Source organism: Megachile rotundata, chromosome 16, assembly GCF_050947335.1.
Source record: "Megachile rotundata isolate GNS110a chromosome 16, iyMegRotu1, whole genome shotgun sequence".
NCBI classification, from domain to species: Eukaryota; Metazoa; Arthropoda; class Insecta; order Hymenoptera; family Megachilidae; genus Megachile; species Megachile rotundata.
This window is the reverse complement of record NC_134998.1, coordinates 8,733,015-8,759,490: the sequence shown is the minus strand read 5'-3', so window position 1 is coordinate 8,759,490 and position 26,476 is coordinate 8,733,015. Positions and strand designations below refer to the sequence as shown.

General features: G+C 36.5%; 2 protein-coding genes across 3 annotated transcripts; both read right to left on the bottom strand.

Moving 5' to 3' along the window:
- Nucleotides 1–757: 757 nt before the first annotated feature.
- LOC100883769 (phospholipase B1, membrane-associated) lies at nucleotides 758–11,569 on the bottom strand. Its single transcript, XM_003701763.3, has 8 exons — nucleotides 10,178–11,569; nucleotides 6,974–7,083; nucleotides 6,464–6,668; nucleotides 6,038–6,214; nucleotides 5,818–5,977; nucleotides 4,909–5,068; nucleotides 4,385–4,536; nucleotides 758–2,671 (listed from the first exon to the last, which is right to left on the bottom strand). Exons 1-8 carry the CDS (start codon nucleotides 10,277–10,279, stop codon nucleotides 2,493–2,495), a joined length of 1,245 nt encoding a protein of 414 aa, XP_003701811.1. The 5' UTR covers nucleotides 10,280–11,569; the 3' UTR covers nucleotides 758–2,492.
- Nucleotides 11,570–12,438: 869 nt separating this feature from the next.
- Nucleotides 12,439–25,970, bottom strand: LOC100883882 (phospholipase B1, membrane-associated-like). 2 transcript variants are annotated; one of them, XM_076541581.1, is made up of 12 exons: nucleotides 24,775–25,970; nucleotides 24,224–24,319; nucleotides 23,903–24,114; nucleotides 23,410–23,586; nucleotides 22,885–23,183; nucleotides 21,966–22,144; nucleotides 17,974–18,069; nucleotides 17,691–17,902; nucleotides 17,198–17,374; nucleotides 16,723–17,021; nucleotides 16,455–16,633; nucleotides 12,439–16,160 (listed from the first exon to the last, which is right to left on the bottom strand). In XM_076541581.1, the coding sequence occupies exons 1-12, from the start codon at nucleotides 24,944–24,946 to the stop codon at nucleotides 16,009–16,011; spliced, it is 2,250 nt and encodes a 749-aa protein (XP_076397696.1). In that variant the 5' UTR covers nucleotides 24,947–25,970; the 3' UTR covers nucleotides 12,439–16,008. The 2 variants fall into 2 exon arrangements, with proteins under 2 accessions (XP_076397696.1, XP_076397697.1); XM_076541582.1 differs by lacking the exon at nucleotides 16,455–16,633 and having other exon boundaries at nucleotides 24,775–25,628.
- Nucleotides 25,971–26,476: the final 506 nt, after the last annotated feature.

The following is a 26,476-nucleotide window of genomic DNA, read 5'->3' as shown; positions in this document are numbered from 1 at the left end:
AACACCATTATAACCCACCATTTGATCTTTATGACGGTAAGTTTAATTAAATACACGATTTAAGTATCAATTTCGGTTTTATTATGTGATTAAAATTGCTATATGAAAGTTCGCAGAGAACGTTATCCGTGACACAATATTTTTGAATCCCTTAACACTGAGAGCAAGTAATTATCGTACATCTTATTTTTGCGTATGATCTTTTACGATTCACGATTAGAGTTTCAAATGATGAACCTGACAAGTTTTCTTCTGTGTGCTGTGTTCTCCATTACAGCATCGGAATTTTAATTGCTCTTTATCGGTTAATAGCAGAACGGTCGGTGAATTGCCAGTTACCTTTGGATTACAAAAATTCAAGTGCAGAATACGTGATAACGATTTATCAGTTATTCTTGAAACGCTCAAATTTTCTTGTCAAATAAAACTCATCAAATATGGCTCAGCTGTTAACTAAACAATTACGTTCAATTTATATGTATATTAAAATTAATTGAACATAATGTATATTAAAATTAATGTTCAGTATGAATAATAAAATTAATTGAGCACCATTCAGTATGAGTTATAAAATTAATCTAAAACATATTTTTCAATATAAATGATAAAAGAAATTTAAATAATGAATATCAAAGAACCATGTTCAACATAAATATTAAAAAAGATTGATAAAACATGCTCAATAATAGTAATAATGAATATTAAGAAACTATACTTAACATAAAACACGTCCATTAATAACAAAAAAATTGATACGTTTTATGAAAAAATATATTCTTTATTCGGTGTTGAGTGGAAGTGCTTGAAAAAAATTTGAAATAAATTTAAATAATTAGTTTATTCTTGTATTTGTATATTCACAGGATATAGCGTTGGGTTCACGTGTCTACTTAAATTTCAGAAAATATAATTAAACTAGATTGAGTATCTCTCCACTTACAAATAAAAATATTTTATCAAAAATATATGAAGTGTATTTCTTTAAAAATTCTGATGACATTCGTTATTTTTAAAGTACTTTTTACACGTGTGTGTCTAGTAAGTTGGCACATGGACCCATAGGTTTTATATGGATTCCAAGTGCCATCATGTCAGACGTATTACTTTTAAGAAAATAAGTACTCTTTACCCCCAATTTCTAATTAATAATTTAAAATATGTACCATGTGTGTCTACTAAGTTGGCACATGGACCAATAGGTTTTACATGTATCCCAAGTGCCATCAAGTCAGACACACCACCCTTAACAAATTAACTTCTCTTTACCCCCAATTTCTAATTACTAATTTGAAATATGTATCGTGTGTCTACTAAGTTGGCACATGGACCAATAGGTTTTACATGTATCCCAAGTGCCATCAAGTTAGACACACCACCCTTAACAAATTAACTTCTCTTTACCCCCAATTTCTAATTAATAATTTAAAATATGTACCATGCGTGTCTACTAAGTTGGCACATGGACCAATAGGTTTTACATGTATCCCAAGTGCCATGAAGTCAGACACACCACCCTTAACAAATTAACTTCTCTTTACCCCCAATTTCTAATTAATAATTTAAAATATGTACCATGCGTGTCTACTAAGTTGGCACATGGACCAATAGGTTTTACATGTATCCCAAGTGCCATGAAGTCAGACACACCACCCTTAACAAATTAACTTCTCTTTACTCCCAATTTCTAATTATTAATTTTAAATATGTACCGTGTGTGTCTACTAAGTTGGCACATCGACCAATAGGTTTTACATGTATCCCAAGTGCCATCAAGTCAGACACACGACTCGCAACAAAATAACTCCTCCATACACCCAACCTTCAATTATTAACTTAAATATAAATAATGATTACTGTACGTCCGCTAAGTTGGCACATGGACCAATAGGTTGTACATGGATTCCAAATGCCATCAAGTCAGACACACGACTCGCAACAAAATAACTCCTCCATACACCCAACCTCCAATTATTAACTTAAATATAAATAATGATTACTGTACGTCCACTAAGTTGGCACATGGACCAATAGGTTTTACATGGATTCCAGGTGCCATCAAGTCAGACACACGACTCGCAACAAAATAACTCCTCCATACACCCAACCTTCAATTATTAACTTAAATATAAATAATCATTACTGTACGTCCACTAAGTTGGCACATGTACCATCAAGATTCACATTAATCCTACTGCCAACATTTCGAGCGCGAAATTATTAATAGAACAAAAAGAATATGAAATTCTTTCAAAAGTTGCATTCGCATCTGAATCGCACGTGTAAATCCTCAAACATTCGATCACAGCATAAACATAGGTAGATCAGGTTTCCTAGAAGCTGCGTATCCACAAAAGTGCGATAAGAAGTATCGGCTTTCGGCGCCACTCGAACGTCAAATTTTCCATTTGACTTAGGAATTATTCGTAAATAGAGACGCCGTATCAACGATATCTCGAGTGAAAGCAAACGCTATCGGCGCGTATGTCTGTTCGTTATCTGTCCATTGTGCCGTCTTGGCTGCCCGTTAGTCGGAAATGTCTGGAGTTCACGTTCGTGAAAATGTACGGCGTCCGCTCGCTGGGGCACAGGATCCGCTCGAACACTTCCGGTAATCCTTGATCGGTTTTGTTACCCACCGGTTCTAGCATGTTGTTCCATAGAAGATTTGCTCCTGGAATAAAATCACTTCTATCAATTTTAAATGATCCCTAGCTATCCATAGACACAGAGTAAACCAGAGGCGACACTCTCTGTCCTTTGATCTCCGTCCCTTTAAATTGCTCGTACAAACGAGCGGGAAATTTAAATCGAGCAAAACTACTTTCATGTCGATCTCCAATAATTTCGAATATATTTGTAATAAATTTTCTGTATATTACTAATATCGTCTTTCGAGGTATTTTTATCAATTTCACGGCGTTGAAAAGTTGAGAAGAAAAGAATATACCAAAATGATTGCTCTACAAAATATATTTGAAGAATATGTATTACGGAAATGATTATTACAAATAACTTGTGAGAAAATGAAAAACTATGTATCACAAGAAATTACGGATGAATGTGTTACAGAGACGTGGCAAAATATTTATTAGAAATAAATTATTGGTGAATATGCGGGTTTAAACTATTCTTTTTCGACCGTCATACTTTTACAGTATGCACATGCGCATTCTTGATTCTTTTGAGTTGGACATTTAAATTATATCCTTCATTTAAAAAATAGTTTTCGTCTTTGTTTTTTGGTTATGGAGGAACAAGGACAGCCATGTTTAAAGCTTCTGAGTTCCGCCGCCAGAGACCCTCAGAACTAGTGCCTTCAAAGGAGAAATGTCTTAACCAATCTTTTCCAACTCTTTCAAGTGCAAACCGTTATCCCTGACTCTTCATTGACCTCTCTCATAAAAAGTTAACTTCGCTACTTGACTTCGCGATATATGCGACGTTGCTTTAAGTGGTTTGCTCTTTTATTCTGGCCATGTTACGTAAATAGTTGCACGTGGGTCTCTATGCAAGCATCGCAGAAATTTATTTTGAAATCTTGGAATAAATTTTAGATCTATGTTTGCATTTAGAATGATGTAACGGTTTTGTGCAGGGAAATTTTCTTCATTGGGAGGAATTTCTGCAATATATTGAGAGCGTCGGTGGCGATATAGTTATCGGCGAATGATAATAACAATACGATGTTAAAACGAATGAGAATGAATTTGTGTCTATTTATTTTTGTTTCAACTAATTTAATCAAACTTAAGGTATATAGCTGTATTATGTTAACTTAATTATTATTATTATTAGAAATTAGGTTAGATTATATATAAACTGCTATGGGAATGATAAAACTATGTTAAATTATGTTTGGTTGATATTAGATAATAGGTCGGTTAGGTCACGTTGCGCTGAGTTAGACCAGATTAGGTCAAAGTAGACTAGATTAGATGAGAGTTATGACTCTAATGGTTGCATAAATACAGGCGTGCATAAAATCAACATAATTCAATTACAAACTTAAACTTTTGTTTTTTAAAGCTAACAAATAGAAAATCCCCTTCTTGCCAATAAAATTCATTTATTTATTATATAACAAATAAAGTAATTGAATTTAAATTTCCTTCTTCAGAAATCATTCTTATCGACCGTAGGTACATAATATATTTTTGTTAAATTTTTTATTTATTTAATTATTTAAAGCTTGATAATCGTAATTTAATTCGTCTCGTCATTTTGCAGTAAAATAATATGAAATAACAGTATTTATTTTTTTGGGAACGCCTGTTGATATGCAATCCATTGTCAACACGTAGAAGATGTAGTTGCGAATAGGCGATATATGGAAATGTGAAAAATTTGATTGCATTTGAAAGAAATTTAATTGGTCGTTCCTTACCTAATGCATGACCCTTCTGGCTAAAGTGGAAGCAATCGTAAGTAACCAAACTGGGATCGATCGGTGCCGCTTGACTGGGATCCGCATTTGGTGCATTGAATACTTTGATAAATGGTTGCAACACCACCGTAAACTCTGGAGAATTGTCATACCTGAATTAGAAAGAATTAATCATAAAATTTTTATCAGAAAATAAGGCAGTGTATAGGTAACAACAACGGTCTCGTGTTATATTGCCAGAAATGATGCTGTAGTAGTGGATTCTCGAAATCGGCAATATATCAAGCTTGACTGTCGAAAACCCTTATAAAATTTATAAATGCTTGAGAACCTTTTATTTAGAGCAATTGAAAATTTCAAACGCAGTAAAAGTATAATAACGGCAATATAATGAGAGTGTTTAAAATATTGAACAACTGCAAAGTTACTCGATATCTTTACAAAAGTTGTTTCCAAAGTGAAACTATTTAATTACAAGAAACGTTTATTTGTTTATTTATTTCATGAATTATAAGTTTATTTACCTTCCAGAATATATTAATGTTTCTACAGCCTGTTGGTAGAACTGCGACATTTTAGAAGCTGTAATATCCGGTCGATTGCCTCTGTGCATACAAGCACAGTACAGCGGATGCAAAATGTTGCACATGGCACTTCTTGGTAGCCTAAGGGAAACTGTGACATCTGCACAGAAATCAAACTAAAATACAAAGAAAACACGAACCTTGATGTTTCCCTGCTACATAAATTCCCGGTAGTAAATACTTTCAATTCATAGAGATTGTTTATACGCGTGTTAGACGCCATATGTAATTTTTTGCTCTAGAGCCCCTGTAGCAGGGAAATATCGAGATCCAGAAATCAAACTAAAATACAAAGAAAAAGCGATAGATCCTTGATGTTTCCCTGTTACATAAATTCCCGCTAGTAAACACTTTCAATTCATACAGATTGTTTACACACGTGTTAAACACTATTTGTAACTTTTTACTCTAGAGCCCCTGTAGCAGGGAAATATCGAGGTCCAGAAATCAAACTAAAATGCAAAGAAAAAGCGATAGATCCTTGATGTTTCCCTGTTACATAAATTCCCGCTAGTAAACACTTTGAATTCATAGAAATTGTTTACACACGTGTTAAACATCATTTGTAATTTTTTATTCTAGAGCCCCTGTAGCAGGGAAATATCGAGGTCCAGAAATCAAACTAAAATGCAAAGAAAAAGCGATAGATCCTTGATGTTTCCCTGTTACATAAATTCCCGGTAGTAAACACTTTGAATTCATACAGATTGTTCACACACGTATTAAATGCCATATGTAATTTTTTTCTCTAAAGCCCCTGTAGCAGGGAAATATCGAGATCCCATTGCAGTTTCCGTCATTAATCGTGCAATATCATGAATTACCAAGTTAAGCGGGATTAGAACTCACCTATAACTGGCACGAGATTGACTAAAGTTCGAGGTAGAGCAACTTCCAAGAAGTCCAACACCCTTCGTAAATGAAGAGCGTATCGGACCGGTGAGAATTTGATTGGACTGAAGCACTGCGCGGAACAAATATCGTTTGCGCCAAAGAAGATAGTGATCAGCTGCAATATAAGAAGTAGTCAAATATTTATAAAACAGATTTCTATTATAATTGACAATACCTTCCATTGTTTTCTTATATTTATCCTGGGATTCCTTTTAATTCTCTGAACGAGGATGCGAGCCTGATGCAGCGCGTCCTCGGTAGCCGCGACAGGAAATGCGATGTTCAACTTCGCTTTCGTCGAAATGAACTCGCCTGTGCCCGTTGAATAACCCACTAAATTTGGGTTAAATACCTGAAACGATTCAATGTTCTAATCACAGAATCCGTACATGGAACTTTACAGTAGACTCTCGATATATTGCCGGTTCATCGATTTATCCGTTTTTGTAAATTTTTCAATTTCCACATTTCTTCATTTTCAGATTTTTTAATTAACCATTTCGCAACCTCCGATGTTTTCAAATTTTAAATTCACTAGGGACTTAAAGAACTCTCAAATTACTAGCTCCCTAAATCCCTAAATTCCTAAATCACACCTTACCTTTAACAAATTAGGAACAGTTAAAAATCTTCTCCAGTCTCCTTGTCCTCCTACACACCAGCTGACTCCCCGCGCTTCTATGAAAGTCCCTATAGCAAACTCCTCCAGAGCGCCACTTCCAGCGACTAGTGAATCCCCTAGGCCACCGACTACATCTATGTCACCGGGTCGTAAACGATGCACACTGTCAGGCACGTTTGGCGATCTAAGAAGAGGCACTTCATTAATCAATATGTAGTAATATATAATCACAATTCAGTTGGATGTGGCTAGTTACTATTATAACAACTAACCTAACCTAACCTAACCCACTTATGCACATAATATCTGTGCCAGTGCTATGTAAGCTTAGTGTCATTTTTTCAAATGTCAACGTACCGTCCAAGTTCAGTTGGACGTGGTTAGTTACTATTATAACAACGAACCTAACCTAACCTAACCCACTTATGCACATAATATCTGTGCCAGTGCTATGTAAGTTTAATGTCATTTTTTCAAGTGTAAACGTACCGTCCATATCGAACATCACAGGGAAAAGGAACGTAATCAGGAACTCGGGGTTGACTTCTTACTCCACTGTACATCACAGGGTATTGCACTCCGCTTTTCTCAAGGTCGTTCTGGAAAAATTAATATTACATCTCTTAACCTACAAGAAATCTTGCGACACTATTCAGTTTTATATAGATATGGTAAATCTGACTTATATGAAGATGTGACCGCGTCGACCAATGAGACGCGAGCGACTTCTTGTGAGGCAGGCGCAGTACATTAATAAATAGCTTATGTACAACAATTTTTTAACTATATTTAAATACTGTTTTATAAGAAATTTCGTGACACTATTCAGTTATATATAGATGTGGTAAATCTGACTTATATGAAGATGTGACCGCGTCGACCAATGAGACGCGAGCGACTTCTTGTGAGGCAGGCGTAGTACATTAATAAATAGCTTATGTACAACAATTTTTTAACTATATTTAAATACTGTTTTATAAGAAATCTCGCGACACTATTCAGTTTTATATAGATGTGGTAAATCTGACTTATATGAAGATGTGACCGCGTCGACCAATGAGACGCGAGCGACTTCTTGTGAGGCAGGCGTAGTACATTAATAAACAGTTTATGTACAACAATTTTTTAACTATATTTAAATACTGTTTTATAAGAAATTTCGCGACACTATTCGGTTATATATAGAGGTGGTAGATCTGACTTATATGAAGATGTGACCGCGTCGACTAATGAGACGCGAGCGACTTCTTGTGAGGCAGGCGTAGTACATTAATAAATAGCTTATATACAACAATTTTTAGCTATATTTAAATACTGTTTTATAAGAAATTTCGCGACACTATTCGGTTATATATAGATGTGGTAAATCTGACTTATATGAAGATATGACCGTGTCGACCAATGAGACGCGAGCGACTTCTTGTGAGGCAGGCGTAGTACATTAATAAACAGCTTATGTACAACAATTTTTTAACTATATTTAAATACTGTTTTATAAGAAATTTCGCGACACTATTCGGTTATATATAGAGGTGGTAAATCTGACTTATATGAAGATGTGACCGCGTCGACCAATGAGACGCGAGCGACTTCTTGTGAGGCAGGCGTAGTACATTAATAAATAGCTTATGTACAACAATTTTTTAACTATATTTAAATACTGTTTTATAAGAAATTTCGTGACACTATTCAGTTATATATAGATGTGGTAAATCTGACTTATATGAAGATGTGACCGCGTCGACCAATGAGACGCGAGCGACTTCTTGTGAGGCAGGCGTAGTACATTAATAAACAGCTTATATACAACAATTTTTCATACCAACATGTTATAACATACCTCACAATACACATCAAGTTTTTTTAAGTACCTTAATCAAACTTTTATGACGTTATGGCAATAGCGACCTATGTTTACGAAGGTGTAAATCGGGCGAACCGGAAGTCGTCATACAAATATGCAAACGAATCGTAGAAAACGAGAGTGATCGTATAAATTGATGAAAGTTTCAGTGTTCGCGTTATTCCCGCATTCGCAATGTCGTGTCCGGTACATGCACGGTTTCTTCGCGATGGAATAGTGTATTTAGCACACGATGCACGTCGACACGTTTGCTTTCTTTCATTTGCATTATACCACCACGTGGATTAAATACCGTCGCACATCGATCATTTAACAACTACCAAAGAGTGTGCCGATCGAAGTGGGTCGATCGAATGCGACCTCAAACAAAACCTGTTAGTGAATCAATGAAAAGAAAAGTTGTACTCTTTCTCTCATCGGGAGGAATGCTAAGCGTTTCTTCCTTCTCTGTTGCTTACTAGTTCTTCCGGTTTGACGTAATGGGGATTGTAACGAGACTGTGTGACGTTTCGGGTTATTGTGATATGACGTTGGTGTAGTGGACTCTCGTTATAAGGACGTTAGGTGCTTTTGATTCTAGATGGAGTCATTTATACACAATTTTCAATTTTTATTTGGATTCTTTCCAAATACCCCAAGTTCCAAGTCTATCAAGTTTCAAATTCCCGAAATTCCACGTCTCACGAATTTCAAGTGTCTCAAATTCCAAATCCGTAAGTTGCAAATTCCCCAAATTCCAGCACCCCCTTCCCCAAATTCCATATCCCCCAAATTCCAAATTCCCCAAATCCCAAATTCCCCAAATTCCAAGTTTCCCAAATTCCCAGCGCCCCAAATTCCAAATCCCCCAAATTCCAAATTCCCCAAATTCCAAATTCCCCAAATCCCAAATCTCCCAAATTCCAAATCTCCCAAATTCCAAATCTCCCAAATTCCAAATTCCCCAAATTCCAAATCCCCCAAATTCCAAATTCCCCAAATTCCAAATCCCCCAACTTTCAAATCCCCCAAATTCCAAATTCCCCAAATTCCAAATTCCCCAAATCCCAAATCTCCCAAATTCCAAATCTCCCAAATTCCAAATCTCCCAAATTCCAAATCTCCCAAATTCCAAATCTCCTAAATTCCAAATTCCCCAAATTCCAAATCCCCCAAATTCCAAGTCCCCCAAATTCCAAATTCCCCAGATCCCAAATCCCCCAAATTCCAAGTTTCCCAAATTCCCAGCGCCCGAATTCCAAATTCCCCAAATTCCAAATCCCCCAAATTCCAAATTCCCCAAATTCCAAATTCCCCAAATCCCAAATCTCCCAACTTCCAAATCCCCCAATTTCCAAGTTTCCCAAATTCCCAGCGCCCCAAATTCCAAATTCCCCAAATCCCAAATCCCCCAAATTCCAAATTCTCCAAATCCCAAATCCCCAACTTCCAAATCTCCCAAATTCCAAACCCCCCAAATTCCAAGTCCCCCAAATTCCAAATTCCCCAAATCCCAAATCCCAAATCCGCCAACTTCCAAATCTCCCAAATTCCAAACCCCCCAAATTCCAAATTCCCCAACTTCCAAATTTCCAAAATTCCAGATACCCCAAATTCCAAATCCCCCAACTTCTAAATCTCCCAAATTCCAAATATCCACTTATTCTCTCCCGCCATCTCCCGCCTCCAGAGCCCCGAACGCAGGGAATTACCAAGCAACCACTTCCAACAATAACAAAACCTCCAAACTCTCAAAACTCCACACCAAAAGACAACAATAAACTTACAACAAATACCACCTTTCATTCACATCTCTACTATCTCCAATCATTTCTCTTCAAGCAACTCACCGTTCCTATTTGAAAAACTCTTCTTATCAGATCCATAAACGATCCTCCCGCCGCCGGTAGCACGATCAACACCGACAACAAACATATTATCTCAATCTTCATAGTGCAAACGTGTCAAAGATCTTACGAGAAAAGAAGTTGATATTCTTTTAGACTCTTATCGCCGGTTAGTATGCAGCTCGGATCGCCGTTTTTCATGCGGTAAAGATTTATCACCGCCTAAGATTTATTTAAGGCTTTCTCTTCTTCTTTCATATCGAACTCGTTACATCGATTTTCAAGAAAATCGGTTTTCTTTATAGATCTGATATCCGAAGACCACCGGGAATGAACGGCCATATATCAAGTATACTTGTCCATATATCAAGTTCTTTCTCACTTCCTTCACAAACCATAACTTGGTCGAGGAGTAAACTATTCTTTCGAATAAATATTTCTACAATTTTTTTATATTTTCACATTTTTATTTTTTAATTTTTAAGTACAGAGTTTGCTATAAACAAATGATTCTACTCGTTTAAAACTGTGGAACTATGTTTAGGTTTCAGGATATTCTGTTTAATTCCTGTAAATTCGCAGAAGGAGAACGTTGTACTCTCGCTATATTGCCGTTTAAGGAAAATCGTCACAGAGGTATTTAAATACTTGTTACACAAAATTCAGGCGCAATGAACAGAAAGATAGTTAAAAATTGAACGAATTAAACTTTGAGAAGTTGCAGAATTGTACCCTTTCGTATATCACCGATATCCCCATTTTAATTTTCAGCACAATTTTAAATAATTTCACAATCTGTCACTCATCGAGTCTGCAATCACACAACTGAACAATAATTTTTATGATTTAATATAATGAATAATTAACAACTTTTGAATATTTTGAAAATACCGCCTTCCGCGGACGATGCACCTTTTTTCAAGGATGTTTCAGTACTACTTGAAGATAGAGCAGGACATGAATGAAGAGAACTGGGGAGACATTCGCGTGTCCATCGATTCCCCTACTTTTCCACAGAAAGAAACACTTAGGGTCTTTTGTATTCTGGCCGTTAACGAACACGTACGTGAGTAAGAGTGGTGAACGCAAAGATTATCCTTCTACAGCTACCACCGCCATTTTGCTGGCGCTAATAAGCTGATAGCGTATGCTCGAGGAAATTCAAGGTTTCTATATTGATCTACTAAACAACATTATCATAATTTTCTTTCTTAACTTCTAATCATTCTTCAATGACTATTCAACAGTTTCTTTAATTCTTTTTTTATTAACCTCACTTTTATACGAATGTGTTTAATGAATTTTCTTAAAAGTAACATTTGAAGGTACTTTTTGTTAACCTCAATTTTACATGAATATATTTAATAAATTTTCTGTAAATCATTTTTGAAGGTACTTCTTATTAACCTCAATTTTACATGAATATATTTAATAAATTTTCTGTAAATAATTTCTGAAGGTACTTCTTATTAACCTCAATTTTACATGAATATATTTAATAAATTTTCTGTAAATAATTTCTGAAGGTACTTCTTATTAACCTCAATTTTACATGAATATATATAATAAATTTTCTGTAAATAATTTCTGAAGGTACCTTTTGTTAACCTCACTTTTACATGAATATATATAATAAATTTTCTGTAAATAATTTTTGAAGGTACCTTTTGTTAACCTCACTTTTACATGAATATATATAATAAATTTTCTGTAAATAATTTCTGAAGGTACTTCTTATTAACCTCAATTTTACATGAATATATTTAATAAATTTTCTGTAAATAATTTCTGAAGGTACTTCTTATTAACCTCAATTTTACATGAATATATTTAATAAATTTTCTGTAAATAATATTTGAAGGTACCTTTTGTTAACCTCACTTTTACATGAATATATATAATGAATTTTCTGTAAATAATTTTTGAAGGTACCTTTTGTTAACCTCACTTTTACATGAATATATATAATGAATTTTCTGTTAATAATTTTTGAAGGTATCTTTTGTTAACCTCACTTTTACATGAATATATATAATAAATTTTCTGTAAATCATTTTTGAAGGTACTTCTTATTAACCTTAATTTTGCATGAATATATATAATAAATTTTCTGTAAATAATTTTTGAAGGTACCTTTTGTTAACCTCACTTTTACATGAACATAATGAATTTTTTAAAAATAATATTTGAAGGTACTTAAAAAGAACAGTTACAAATATAAATGACAGAAGGTTCAAACAATTCTTCAAAGTCTATTGATCATAGATTGAACTTCTTCAATTATTTTTTATTGACCTCACTTTAATATAAATGTTTGATAATGAATGTTCTTTAAGTAAAATTTTTAAGTACTTAAAAAGAACATTTACAAATATAAATATTGCTCTTAATGTTAGTATAATGTACTATAAAATATAAACAATACAAGTATATGGTATTAGTGTCCGACAAAAATAATGAAACTGTAAATGAAAGTAACTAAAAGGAAATTTATTACAAACCGAACCGAAGGGGAATAAAAAATTACGTAACCGAAGTGAAATAATCTCGATTGCATCATGAAGGACGATTACGCAAGATTTCGAGCTAGAAATGGCAGTTGCCTAAAATGGCGTCGTTTATCCTTGTTAATGGATATTCCATAACAATTGTATTATATCAACGAATTCGGTTACCGAAAGCAAAATATCGTTTCGTAATTTTTCGAGATGTGGTGTTTTGTGGTTGGTTGAGGTAAACTCGTAAGCCCATTTTAAAAATATGCTAATAACTATTATACTTTCACGTAGCGTTGGCCCAAATCTTGCGCGGTTTACGAACCTGAAATTCGACTTAATTTATGCTTTTTTTGTTATGTCACTTGTTTGAGGAACCACTTTGATTGATATATGTATATTGTTTTATCGAGCTTTAGAAAGTGTACAATTAAGGAAAAAATGTATATTAATTGATAAGTTAATTGGATGTTTTATTCATGAGGTTAATTGGTTAGGTTACATGGCGAGGGGAATGTATGTTTACAGATTTATCAATTATGAAATTTTGGACTTTTCAGAGACTTGATTTTTTAAATGCGTACAAATTCCAAATTTTCAAATTCTTGAAAGTGTAATTTTCCAACTCCCCAAAATTCCCAGGTCCCCAATTCTCAAAATTCCCAATTTGCAAATTTCCAAATTCTCTCAAATTTAATCTAGTGAATGCCAATTTCCAAATCCCCAATTTCACAAATTCCCAAATTCTCAAAAGCCAAATTTTCCAACTCCCCAAAATTCCCAGGTCCCCAGTTCTCAAAATTTCCAATTTGCAAATTTCCAAATTCTCACAAACTTAATCTACCAAATGCCAATTTGCACATCCCCAATTTCACAAATTCCCAAATTCTCAGAAGCTTAATTTTCCAACTCCCCAAAATTCCCAAATCCTCAATTCTCAAAATTTCCAATTTGCAAATTTCCAAATTCTCTCAAATTTAATCTAGTGAATGCCAATTTCCAAATCCCCAATTTCACAAATTCCCAAATTCTCAAAAGCCAAATTTTCCAACTCCCCAAAATTCCCAGGTCCCCAGTTCTCAAAATTTCCAATTTGCAAATTTCCAAATTCTCACAAACTTAATCTACCAAATGCCAATTTGCACATCCCCAATTTCACAAATTCCCAAATTCTCAGAAGCTTAATTTTCCAACTCCCCAAAATTCCCAAATCCTCAATTCTCAAAATTTCCAATTTGCAAATTTCCAAATTCTCTCAAATTTAATCTAGTGAATGCCAATTTCCAAATCCCCAATTTCACAAATTCCCAAATTCTCAAAAGCCAAATTTTCCAACTCCCCAAAATTCCCAGGTCCCCAGTTCTCAAAATTTCCAATTTGCAAATTTCCAAATTCTCACAAACTTAATCTACCAAATGCCAATTTGCACATCCCCAATTTCACAAATTCCCAAATTCTCAGAAGCTTAATTTTCCAACTCCCCAAAATTCCCAAATCCTCAATTCTCAAAATTTCCAATTTGCAAATTTCCAAATTCTCTCAAATTTAATCTAGTGAATGCCAATTTCCAAATCCCCAATTTCACAAATTCCCAAATTCTCAAAAGCCAAATTTTCCAACTCCCCAAAATTCCCAGGTCCCCAGTTCTCAAAATTTCCAATTTGCAAATTTCCAAATTCTCACAAACTTAATCTACCAAATGCCAATTTGCACATCCCCAATTTCACAAATTCCCAAATTCTCAGAAGCTTAATTTTCCAACTCCCCAAAATTCCCAAATCCTCAATTCTCAAAATTTCCAATTTGCAAATTTCCAAATTCTCTCAAATTTAATCTAGTGAATGCCAATTTCCAAATCCCCAATTTCACAAATTCCCAAATTCTCAAAAGCCAAATTTTCCAACTCCCCAAAATTCCCAGGTCCCCAGTTCTCAAAATTTCCAATTTGCAAATTTCCAAATTCTCACAAACTTAATCTACCAAATGCCAATTTGCACATCCCCAATTTCACAAATTCCCAAATTCTCAGAAGCTTAATTTTCCAACTCCCCAAAATTCCCAAATCCTCAATTCTCAAAATTTCCAATTTGCAAATTTCCAAATTCTCTCAAATTTAATCTAGTGAATGCCAATTTCCAAATCCCCAATTTCACAAATTCCCAAATTCTCAAAAGCCAAATTTTCCAACTCCCCAAAATTCCCAAATCCTCAATTCTCAAAATTTCCAATTTGCAAATTTCCAAATTCTCACAAACTTAATCTCCCGAATGCCAATTTTCAAATCCCCAATTTCACAAATTCCCAAATTCTAAAAAATCTGCCTTCCCATATACCCAAAACTCCTCGAATGGTGCCTACATAAACAGAGATAAAATCGAAGAGTGTAATTTTGGCATAGTCTTTGACATTTAAATTGAGTGGTTCGCGAAATATATCGAGCCCACTTTCACAATGTTCCCATATAAGCAAAAGATCTTTTAGTCACAAGTTACCACATTGCTACGGTTCAACGACCCACATACTGAATAAAATAGGCAGATTAATATTTCCTGTTTCATTTAGTTTCCCCAAGTGGACTCTCGATTCGAATTCCCATCAAGTGAGAATAAACGCGCTGTACAAATAAATACTATCGCCAGGTAAAATCGCATTTTGAATCGACTATTATAAATTATCACACATGACCTATTTTCACACCGTGAGAAAATAGGTATCGATGTCAACCCACGAGTCAGATGGACGGCTTCAAGTTTTAGATAGCTCTTGATAAGTGTCCACATGGAAGTTTATGTCCCATTTGAAAGAGACTTTAGATAGGTGCTCTCGGTAACTGTCCACACGATACCTTCAAATTTTAGACAGCTTCAGATGTCGACAATCGACATACAGATAACCCACGAGATGGCGCGTGACCCAAAGTAAAAGAAGCTCCTCACCGTGAACACTTCCAGTTACATTTCGGCGCATAAGAATAATAATGACAACAACTGCAGAAGGCAATGGCTATCTCGCTCACTCGAGAGACGTTTGCCGACTCTCATTGTTTTTCGCCTAATCGGTGCGCGTGACCGGCGAGAGCCAATTGTTCCGCCGAAAATACGTGTGAGGCGTCCATTTTTCTATTCTGACTAGCTCTTCTAAACACGTCGGCTCCGTGCGCCAACTCGTGGGTTAACATCGGTATTGTACTTTTGGGCGCCATCTTAAATGTACACCGATTGCAAATGGCGGTTTGGCGTCAGCTGAGCGTCAGCAGATTTTTGTTGATTTTTTCTCTTCGCGCGCCAACTCGTCGACATCGGTACAAGAGATACTTCGTTCAATATTTTACATATCTTGCTATGAAGTACCAAACATCATCTGGGAATTTTCTCGCGTTACTATAAACGGCCTCTCCGGTGTGGGACACAAAAATTTTTCGAACAGCGGACCCCAAGAGTCGGTTTTGTTGTCAATTGGCTCCAACAGGTTGTTCCACAGACCGTTGGCAACTTGAAAATATCATAAGAATTGAGAAATTAGTAGCTTAACTGGAAAGACTCGTTAAATACACGACTCGAGGCTTTCCGATTGACAGCGCCTTAAGTAAACGCTTGCTTAATGCGCGTAGTCTTGCGCGCGCCTCTCCCGCTACTCGTCCGTTCATTGGTCAGAGCAAGAAACGTGTGCGTGCGCTAGTAGCGCGCATGAGAGAGGGGCGACCTATCGTGCGTTAAACGGACGTGCACATAGCGAGCGTTTACCTAACAAATGTGGCGAGTATTTCAAAGGTTTATATAACGTACACATTGCATTAGTTTTCTGGCTTATGTGGAAACAGTCAATGGAGAAATATGACAAATCCCTACGTCCGTCACATGTACGCGGTATATAGGAATTGGAAACTATAGGAGAAGATACCACCGTGAAATCTTTGCTATTGAATTCTGGATAACGTATAACCTCCATTTCCACTTCATGGAACCTAATAAAGTAATAGTCGAAATAAATATAGACACCGTAAACGAGTCCCTTAAAGCATCCTGACGTTCAATTTTCTGAAAGCACATTTACCTTCTAAGTACATCATAGATTTCTGCCCTTCGGTGTTGATGTGGGAGTCCGAATAAACATGGACACTCTACTCGTGGCAAAAAATAGCACTCTAACGTTCTTCGTTCATTTGCTTCTTCCGACAGCGTCTTCAAGTTAGCTGTCATTATAATGTTAACGAGAGTCCTCGGTAAATTATTCTTCAGTATCCTCAGGGTCTCGATCAGATCCGTTCTGTGATTTTCCACGACGTCCAATATCCGCGGCACGTAACAAGAATCGGTACAGATGTCATTGTGGCCTATAAATATGTAGATTAGCTGCAAGAAATTAACATAACCAAAATATGAAACAGTTATTATTATTATACAGTGGATATCACATCGCAGTGTGCGATAAAATACTGTCGTATTAAGTACAGTAATATGTTCTTGACTTAACCAATTGACAGTGACAATCGTTGACCAAATTACTTGAAAATAATAGAGGTACTTACCTTCCAATGTTTTCTTATATCTATCCTAGGATCCCGCCTCATCTTCCTGATCAGATATTTGGCCATAAAGGGCATGTCTCTACTTATCGCGCCGTCTTCAGCGACGTTCAACTGCGCAGCCTCCTCAAAAGCCAAGGAAGTCCCAAGCCCATAGCCTATTAAATTCGGATTGTATTCCTGCAAGAGAATTCGCGATCGCATTCCGATAACGGTCGATAAGTCCCAGTAGCACCCAGATATTTTCCCGCGTCAGGGGGTCTGAGAGCAGAAAGTTACGGAACGCGCGCTTTTCTCGCGACTCCATTTTCTTCCTCTCAGACGCCATTGCGTGACGCAAGCAGCTAATCGGTGCTTAAAACGGGTGCGCGCGCACGTGCGACGCGCGCAACCGGGAATTTACGCAGCGGGAAGATACCGTCTAATAACGTTAGGTAAATGCAAGTGAAATGGACTTGAAATTGTAGATATGACACAGAGATCCGAGATAACGTACCTTGAGAATGTTAGGAACCGTCAAATACGTTCGCCAGTTTCCCTGACCACCTATGGTCGCCGCGACTCCTCTGTAATCGATGGGAAAGTCTAAAATGTTCGACGCAAGAGCTCCGTAACCACTCGTCAGCGAATCACCGAGTGCACCAATCACGTCTATGTCCCCCGGCCTCAAACGGTGAACCGAATCCGGCACCACCGGTGATCTTCCGCCTAAAATACCTTCGATTATTAAGATTGTGAAGAACAGAAGCTTATTTCTTCGAATTCTGTTAATTAGAGACCCGTCACATTGCAGAGGAACGGAACGTGCGGAGGAACTTCCGGCTGCATGCGCCATCGGCTTTCGGGTGACGCTCTCCGATACTCATCGGTCCCCCCTGCAAAACGATGTTTTATTAATCAGCAAACAATCGTCACATTTTTTTATGATGTTAGAGATACTGTTTAATCGATTTCTTGTGTCGATGTTTACTTCGATGTTAATGATATTCTGGGACCTTGATTTCTAGTGCGAATAATGACAGATGTAACTGCTTTTGTTAGGCCGTGATCTGCTTATTATAGAAACAGCTTTCTATTTAGGTTATCGCAGAAATTATTCTAAAGGTTACTGAAGCTGCTAGTAAATAATAAAATTATTTGCATAATTGATGACAACGATGTTCATTTGTGGAATCTGTTAGTGTGCTGAATTGTGGACGTAGCTTTCGATGTTAAACGCAGTTTCTCTTAAATTTTAATAAAGTTTTATGGAACGATTTCTGCAGGCCCGATACGATAATTGAAGTCAGAAAAAAAGTTATCTGTCTATAAAAGAAAATAAAAATGCCAGTGACAGCGATAAACACTCGTGTCTTCTGGTGTGTTTAAACGACCGTAACTGGTCGAAATATGGCGTAAAAATGTATTAGAATATAATGAACTAAATAAGTGAAACACCGGTTTCTGAGAAAAAATTCGGAGCACAAATTTGCACGAAACTTTTAATCTCGAAGTCCCACGAGACACCGCACGAAATGGCACCGTCGAGGAAGATACCATAGTTCGTAGATCACCTACCGAAAATGGTAAAAGACAATTTCCGTAAGGTACGCAAGAGAAACAAATTTTCCGGAGAGTCCAATCCCGTCTTCTGGGATGCAACCAACACGCACAATTGCAGGACGAGACACAAAGCGAGCATCATTCTGGAACGACAAACCGAGCACTTGTGCCTGTGATCACCCGTCAACGTTAAATAGCGTCTTTGACAAAGTTTTACCACACCCTGAGACTAACGCGGAGCGATAAAAAGTTGTTACTACCGGAAACATCGATTATATCGGTCTGGGTCGAACAATTCAATGATAAGTGTTAAGATCGTCCTTCAACATCTGTGGTGGAAAAACTTCCATATTGTGATGCTATGAGAACTGCATCCGACTTTGAACTTGACATTACTTGGACAGTTTGAGTATTTAAATATTTGATAAATGTAAATTGTATGTACATTTGTACTGTTCTTTAAGTCAGTAGTTGGCGTGTGAGGTTGGTGTGTTTAGAAGGCGGTAATTTTTATCAAATTCGATGCAGGTAACATTATCTGACAGACTAGTGGCTAGCAGCTAAGTAAGGAACGAATAGTGGACAATTAGCAAGCGGTCAATTGGATGGCAGTTATTAGGTAGTCAATTGTATAGCGGACATTTATCAAGCAGTCAAGCGTATGGAGCACAATTATTAAGCAGTCAATTGTATAGCGAACGAGTAGCAAGCAGTCGATTGTATAGCGGATAATAGAGGAGAATTATTAAGTAATCAATTGTATAGTGGACAATAGAGGACAGTTATTAAGTAGTCAAGTGTATAGCGGATAATTATCCGGCAGTGAATCGTATAAAAGACAATTATTAATTGTATAGCGGACAATTATCAAGCAGTCAATTGTATAGCGGACAAGTAGCAAGCAGTCGATTGTATAGCGGATAATAGAGGAGAATTATTAAGTAATCAATTGTATAGTGGACAATAGAGGACAGTTATTAAGTAGTCAAGTGTATAGCGGATAATTATCCGGCAGTGAATCGTATAAAAGACAATTATTAATTGTATAGCGGACAATTATCAAGCAGTCAATTGTATAGCGGACAAGTAGCAAGCAGTCGATTGTATAGCGGATAATAGAGGAGAATTATTAAGTAATCAATTGTATAGTGGACAATAGAGGACAGTTATTAAGTAGTCAAGTGTATAGCGGATAATTATCCGGCAGTGAATCGTATAAAAGACAATTATTAATTGTATAGCGGACAATTATCAAGCAGTCAATTGTATAGCGGACAAGTAGCAAGCAGTCGATTGTATAGCGGATAATAGAGGAGAATTATTAAGTAATCAATTGTATAGTGGACAATAGAGGACAGTTATTAAGTAGTCAAGTGTATAGCGGATAATTATCCGGCAGTGAATCGTATAAAAGACAATTATTAATTGTATAGCGGACAATTATCAAGCAGTCAATTGTATAGCGGACAAGTAGCAAGCAGTCGATTGTATAGCGGATAATAGAGGAGAATTATTAAGTAATCAATTGTATAGTGGACAATAGAGGACAGTTATTAAGTAGTCAAGTGTATAGCGGATAATTATCCGGCAGTGAATCGTATAAAAGACAATTATTAATTGTATAGCGGACAATTATCAAGCAGTCAATTGTATAGCGGACAAGTAGCAAGCAGTCGATTGTATAGCGGATAATAGAGGAGAATTATTAAGTAGTCAATTGCATAACGAACAATAAAGGACAGTTATTAAGTAGTCAACTGTATAGCGGACATTTATCCAGCAGTCATATAGCAGACAATTATCTGTCACTTTTACAGCGATCTTTCTTTTGAACCAACTTCTCGTTACACGTTTAAAAAAACCTACATGATTATACAACATCTTTGTTTAATGAGTCGTCCATTTCAATTTTATGGTTTAGTTAGACGGGATTTATCAACGGATGAATTTTTTATCGTGTAATCCTCAAGTTACGATGCAATTAAGACGTTTCCTCTTCATATACTTCATTCGTCCTTAATTAAATACTAAAACTGATGTGCACAAGGTTTGGAATGAGGGAAAAAACTTAATTTCCATTTGCGTAAAAAAAATGTATACGATTTGTATATTATATGCAGAAACGTTCAATGCTATTTAAAGCCATTACCATTATTCACCAGAAGTATTTATGATACAATCGTTGATAAGGAAAGAGAACTAAACCAGTAATTAGTGACGCAGTTTACGCAAGCAAACATTGCAAATCGTATACAGGATGTTCCAGAATAAAATGGAACAGTCCGAAGAACTGAATCGCTTTATTTTTTAAGTAAAAGTATTTTATTCGAAAGTGTTATTCATTTTTGAGAAAACTATTAGTGCGGCTATGGCGGCGCTGCAAAGGAAAATGGCTGACGTAAATTTCCACTTATAACCTAAAATTGGTTCTGATTTACAATGATTAATAAGAATTTATCTATTTATAAGGAAGGTGAAAAATAATCACAATGTAACGCGTTAAAAATATTTCAGTCGCTATTCATAAATCAGTAAGATCATACATCAAACATGTGTCCATTTTGATCAACTCGAGCACGATGAAATTATACAAAAAACTCGATAATAAAAGAAGGTTGCTATTCATTTTGATATGTTCATCAATCAATAACCAGTTTTGTCCAACTTGCATTCTTTCGAAGCATTCTGTGCTTTGCAAACACGCAGGAACTATTTCATCGATCTGCACAAATTTTTTCGTGAACATTTACATCTGAACATTCTTTGAAATATCGATACAATTTCTAATCAATAAATGTCGTACAGCTTTTTATTCGCATCGTTTCAAAAAACAAGTATTCTGGCAAACTTCTTCGAGTTGTACGCACCAGTTGAAAAGCAAAAATCGACAAAAATAGCTGGCGCTCAGCTGACGCCACCAGGCGGCCATCTTGCGATCACCGTTTACGTTAAGATGGCTGCCCAGAAGTACCCGATGTCGAACCACGAGTTGGCGAGTAAAGTCCTTTAGTATAATATCTATCATTGCTAATGCGAGTTCTCGCGTGTCGTAAAAAATGGCTTCTCCGGTGAGGGGCACAAAAATCTTTCATACGGTGGATACCAGTTTTCGGTTCTGTTTCCAACCGGCTCCAGCAGATTGTTCCACAGTCCATTCGCATCTTGAAAATATTATCGACAATTCAGTATCTGAACCGTTATAATAAATGTAATTATAAAATGTATTTACATCTTGCATTAACTTTCTGACTGACGTGGAAACAGTCAGCAGAGAAATACGTCATGTCTCCGATTCCACGTTCATTTTTTGGCATTGTAGCTTTCCTGAGAGTGGACACAACTGTCACTGTGAAATCCTTTTTATTAAACTCTGGATAGTTGGCTACTTCTTCCTCTAATTTTTGCCATCTAAAAAGAAAAACTAATGTTAGAAATGTGTAAGATTAGGTATTGGATTTTTGTCTAAATACGTTGATTAAATTTTCTATTTGCAACTATCCTAAATAATTTTCATATTGGACGTTTCAGAGTTTCTCTGTTCATTTTGTGTCTTCAGGTATACAGATGCAAGGTGTTATATTATCGTATATCATACATGCATCATATATTATCGTATATCATACATACATCATATATTATCATGTATCATACATACATCATATATTATCATGTATTATACATGCATCATATATTATCATATATCATACATGCATCATATATTATCGTCTATCATACATACATCATATATTATCATGTATCATACATACATCATATATTATCGTATATAATGCATTCATCATATATTATCATATATCATACATACATCATATATTATCATGTATCACACATACATCATATATTATCATATATCATACATACATCACACATTATCATATATCATACATACATCATATATCATCATATATCATACATACATCATATATTATCATATATCATACATACATCATATATTATCATATATCATACATACATCATATATTATCATGTATCATACATACATCACACATTATCATATATCATACACCATATATAATAATACACACCCTGTATACATCAGATGCCAAATACCGAAAAGCAGCATCCCCTAATATCCCATCTGCTTTCTCCACAACTCATAATATCCTTACCTCGTCATAATGTCGTAATACTCCAACACTCGATCGCGAAATTGCAGCCCCATCAAGCAGGGACACTCGATTTGGGTCATAAAATAACACTGAAACTCGGGCTGTCCTTTGACGGCATCGACGAGTGACTTCAAGTTAGGCGGCAGAGTAAGAGCAACTAGAGTCCTCGGTAAATTGTCCCGGAATATCCTGAGGGTCTCGATCAAGTCGGTTCTGTGCGCTTCCAAAGTGGACGACGCTGATGGCAAGAAACACATGTCATTGCAAAAATCGTTGTGTCCGATAAGTATACTGATCAACTGCAAGGAAATGGTACTATTATAATATAATAAATTATGCTTGGTAGTATTATCGTTATATGATATGAAGCTACACGTTCTTGGAATTCCTAATGTTATCTAGAACTCTAGGTAAGAGTCTAGAACTCTAGTAGAAGTCTAGAACTCTAGGTAATAGTCCAGAACTCCAGGTAAGAGTTCTCTACTCTCGAATTTCCTTTGACGAACCAATACAAGCTTAACATACCTTCCAGTGCTTCTTCATATTTATCCTGGTATCCTTCTTCATCCTATTAACCAGATACTTGGCCATGAAGGGCATGTCTCTACTCATCGCACCACTTTCAGCGACGTTCAACTGCGAAGCCGAATGAGAAGTCAAAGAATCCCCAAGCGCGTAGCCTATTAAATTCGGATTGTATTCCTGCAAGAGAATTCGCGATCACATTCCGATAACGGTCGATAAGTCCCAGTAGCACCCAGATATTTTCCCGCGCCAGGGGGTCTGAGGGCAGGAAGTTACGGAACGCGCGCTTTTCTCGCGACTCCATTTTCTTCCTCTCAGACGCCATTGCGTGACGCAAGCAGCTAATCGGTGCTTAAAACGGGTGCGCGCGCACGTGCGACGCGCGCAACCGGGAATTTACGCAGCGGGAAGATACCGTCTAATAACGTTAGGTAAATGCAAGTGAAATGGACTTGAAATTGTAGATATGACACAGAGATCCGAGATAACGTACCTTGAGAATGTTAGGAAGCGTCAAATACGTTCGCCAGTTTCCCTGACCACCTATGGCCGCCGCGACTCCTCTGTTCTCGATGGCAACCTGTAATAAGTTAGTCGCAAGAATACCGGCACCTGCTGTCAGAGAATCGCCGATCGCAGCAATCACGTCTATGTCACCTGGTCTCAAACGGTGAACGGAGTCCGGTACCTTCGTCGATCTGCCGTCTAGTCAAAAATGTTTGCTGTTACTATGGGGACACAGAAAGAAAATATAAGTCGATACTTAATATTTAATAAGTTTCATTAAATGATGCATTTCGAATAGTGTAAGTACCCGTTACGTTGCAGGGGAAGGGGACGTCCGGGGGTAGTTCTTCTTGGAGCTGTCGGCGAGACACTGCTGACAACTTCCGGGCATGTTCTTCTATACCTGAAATTACATAAGAACTGTAGAGTTACGTGGAATATCGAATGGGTCAAATAAGGCAGGCAATTTTATCGGTTCGTTATTTTATGAACCTTATAACGAACAGTGTCGTGACAACCATTTCACAGGACCATATTTAAGACGTAAAGAAACACCGCTGACCCGGAAAGCCAGCTGCATACAGTATGCTGCACACTGTATGCATCCTCCTAGCATACTGAACGGGTCTCCGTTATGCTTGCTTAATATTAATCAAATAATTGATTGCATGAATAAAGGAAACAAAGGAAATCTCTTTGTAAGTAACAAAAAATCAACTGTAACTGAATATAGTTCAATAAAGCATAAGTTCGTATGCGCACCTAAGATGGACCTAATATACTTCATATTGAAATACGAATACGTGTCCAAAGTCTCATGACAGAAACAGCACGGAAGCTTAATCTCACGAAACCTACCAAAATTCCGGAAAATCCATTTGCGAAGACCGCGATAGAGGTGCAAATTATCCGTGGAGTCCAGAATCGTCCTCTGGGACACGACCACCGCGCATAACTGCAAGACCAGACACAATCTGAGCATCGTACCCGAACGAACACACCGAGCACTCTTGTACGTCCGTAACCACATCGAGCAGTATCCCTTTCGGAGCTTTGCTATGTTCTGAGATCATGGTGGCGAAGGAATGATACAAAAGCCCCGGGTTGGCTGCTGCGAGGACCTTGATTGCGCCGCAGCAGGTCCCCCGATTCAATGATCGCTGTCAAGGTCCTGCTCCAACATCAAGGAAAACACTCGGTAACATTGACGCGCGGGCCCAAAATGACCCGGACCTTTCTCCATCATGAACTGGTTCATTTTCCTCCTCGGATTGTCAAAACAATGTGAATTATAGTGTCACTGCGTTCAAGATTGCAATTCTTATCGAGGTTGATCGACAAAACGATGCAAGCTTCTTTGCAAATAGTTGTGCAACCATGGGAAATAGTTTAGGGAAGGTGGCCATATATCGAGAGTCTACTGTTCGTATTAATGATTTGACTCGAAATGTGATAATTTGAATATGAAGAATACAATGAAGATGGTAGATGTTACATTGATACTACACGAAGGTGGCCATATATTGAGAGTCCACTGTACTGTTCGTATTAATGATTTGACTCGAAATGTGATAATTTGAATATGAAGAATATAATGAAGATGGTTGATGTTATATTGATGTCACACGAAGGTGGCCATATATTGAGAGTCCACTGTACTGTTCGGATTAATGATTTGACTCGAAATGATGTGATAATTTGAATATAAAGAATATAATGAAGGTGATTGATGTTATATTGATGTCACACGAAGGTGGCCATATATTGAGAGTCCACTGTACTTTTCGTATTAATGATTTGACTCGAAATGATGTGATAATTTGAATATAAAGAATATAATGAAGATGGTTGATGTTATATTGACACTACACGAAGGTGGCCATATATTGAGAGTCCACTGTACTTTTCGTATTAATGATTTGACTCGAAATGTGATAATTTGAATATGAAGAATATAATGAAGATGGTTGATGTTATATTGACACTACACGAAGATGGCCATATATTGAGAATCCACTGTACTTTTCGTATTAAAGATTTGACTCGAAATGATGTGATAATTTGGACATGAAGAATATAATGAAGATGGTTGAAGTTATATTGATACCACACGAAGGTGGCCATATATTGAGAGTCCACTGTACTTTTCGTATTAATGATTTGACTCGAAATGTGATAATTTGAATATGAAGAATATAATGAAGGTGATTGATGTCACAAGAAGGTTGCCATATATTGAGAATCTACTGTATCTTTCATATTAATGATTTGACTCGAATATAAAGAATATAATGAAGATTGATGTTCATAGGGAAATTAAGATCCCAAATTCCCCAATGGAAATAAAAAGGTAAGTACGCCAATGAACTTGCACGGCGTCTATGTGCGACATCCCTGAACGCGCGAACGGGTGGCAGAGATCAGTACAAGGTGATATGTCCTTTTTTGAACGGCGAGTTGACGTTCTTGAAATTCTTGTTTGTTTATATAACGCAGGATCTTTATGGGGAATATTAACTTATTATTGAGTACTTTCTTATCCTTACACGACGATGAGAGT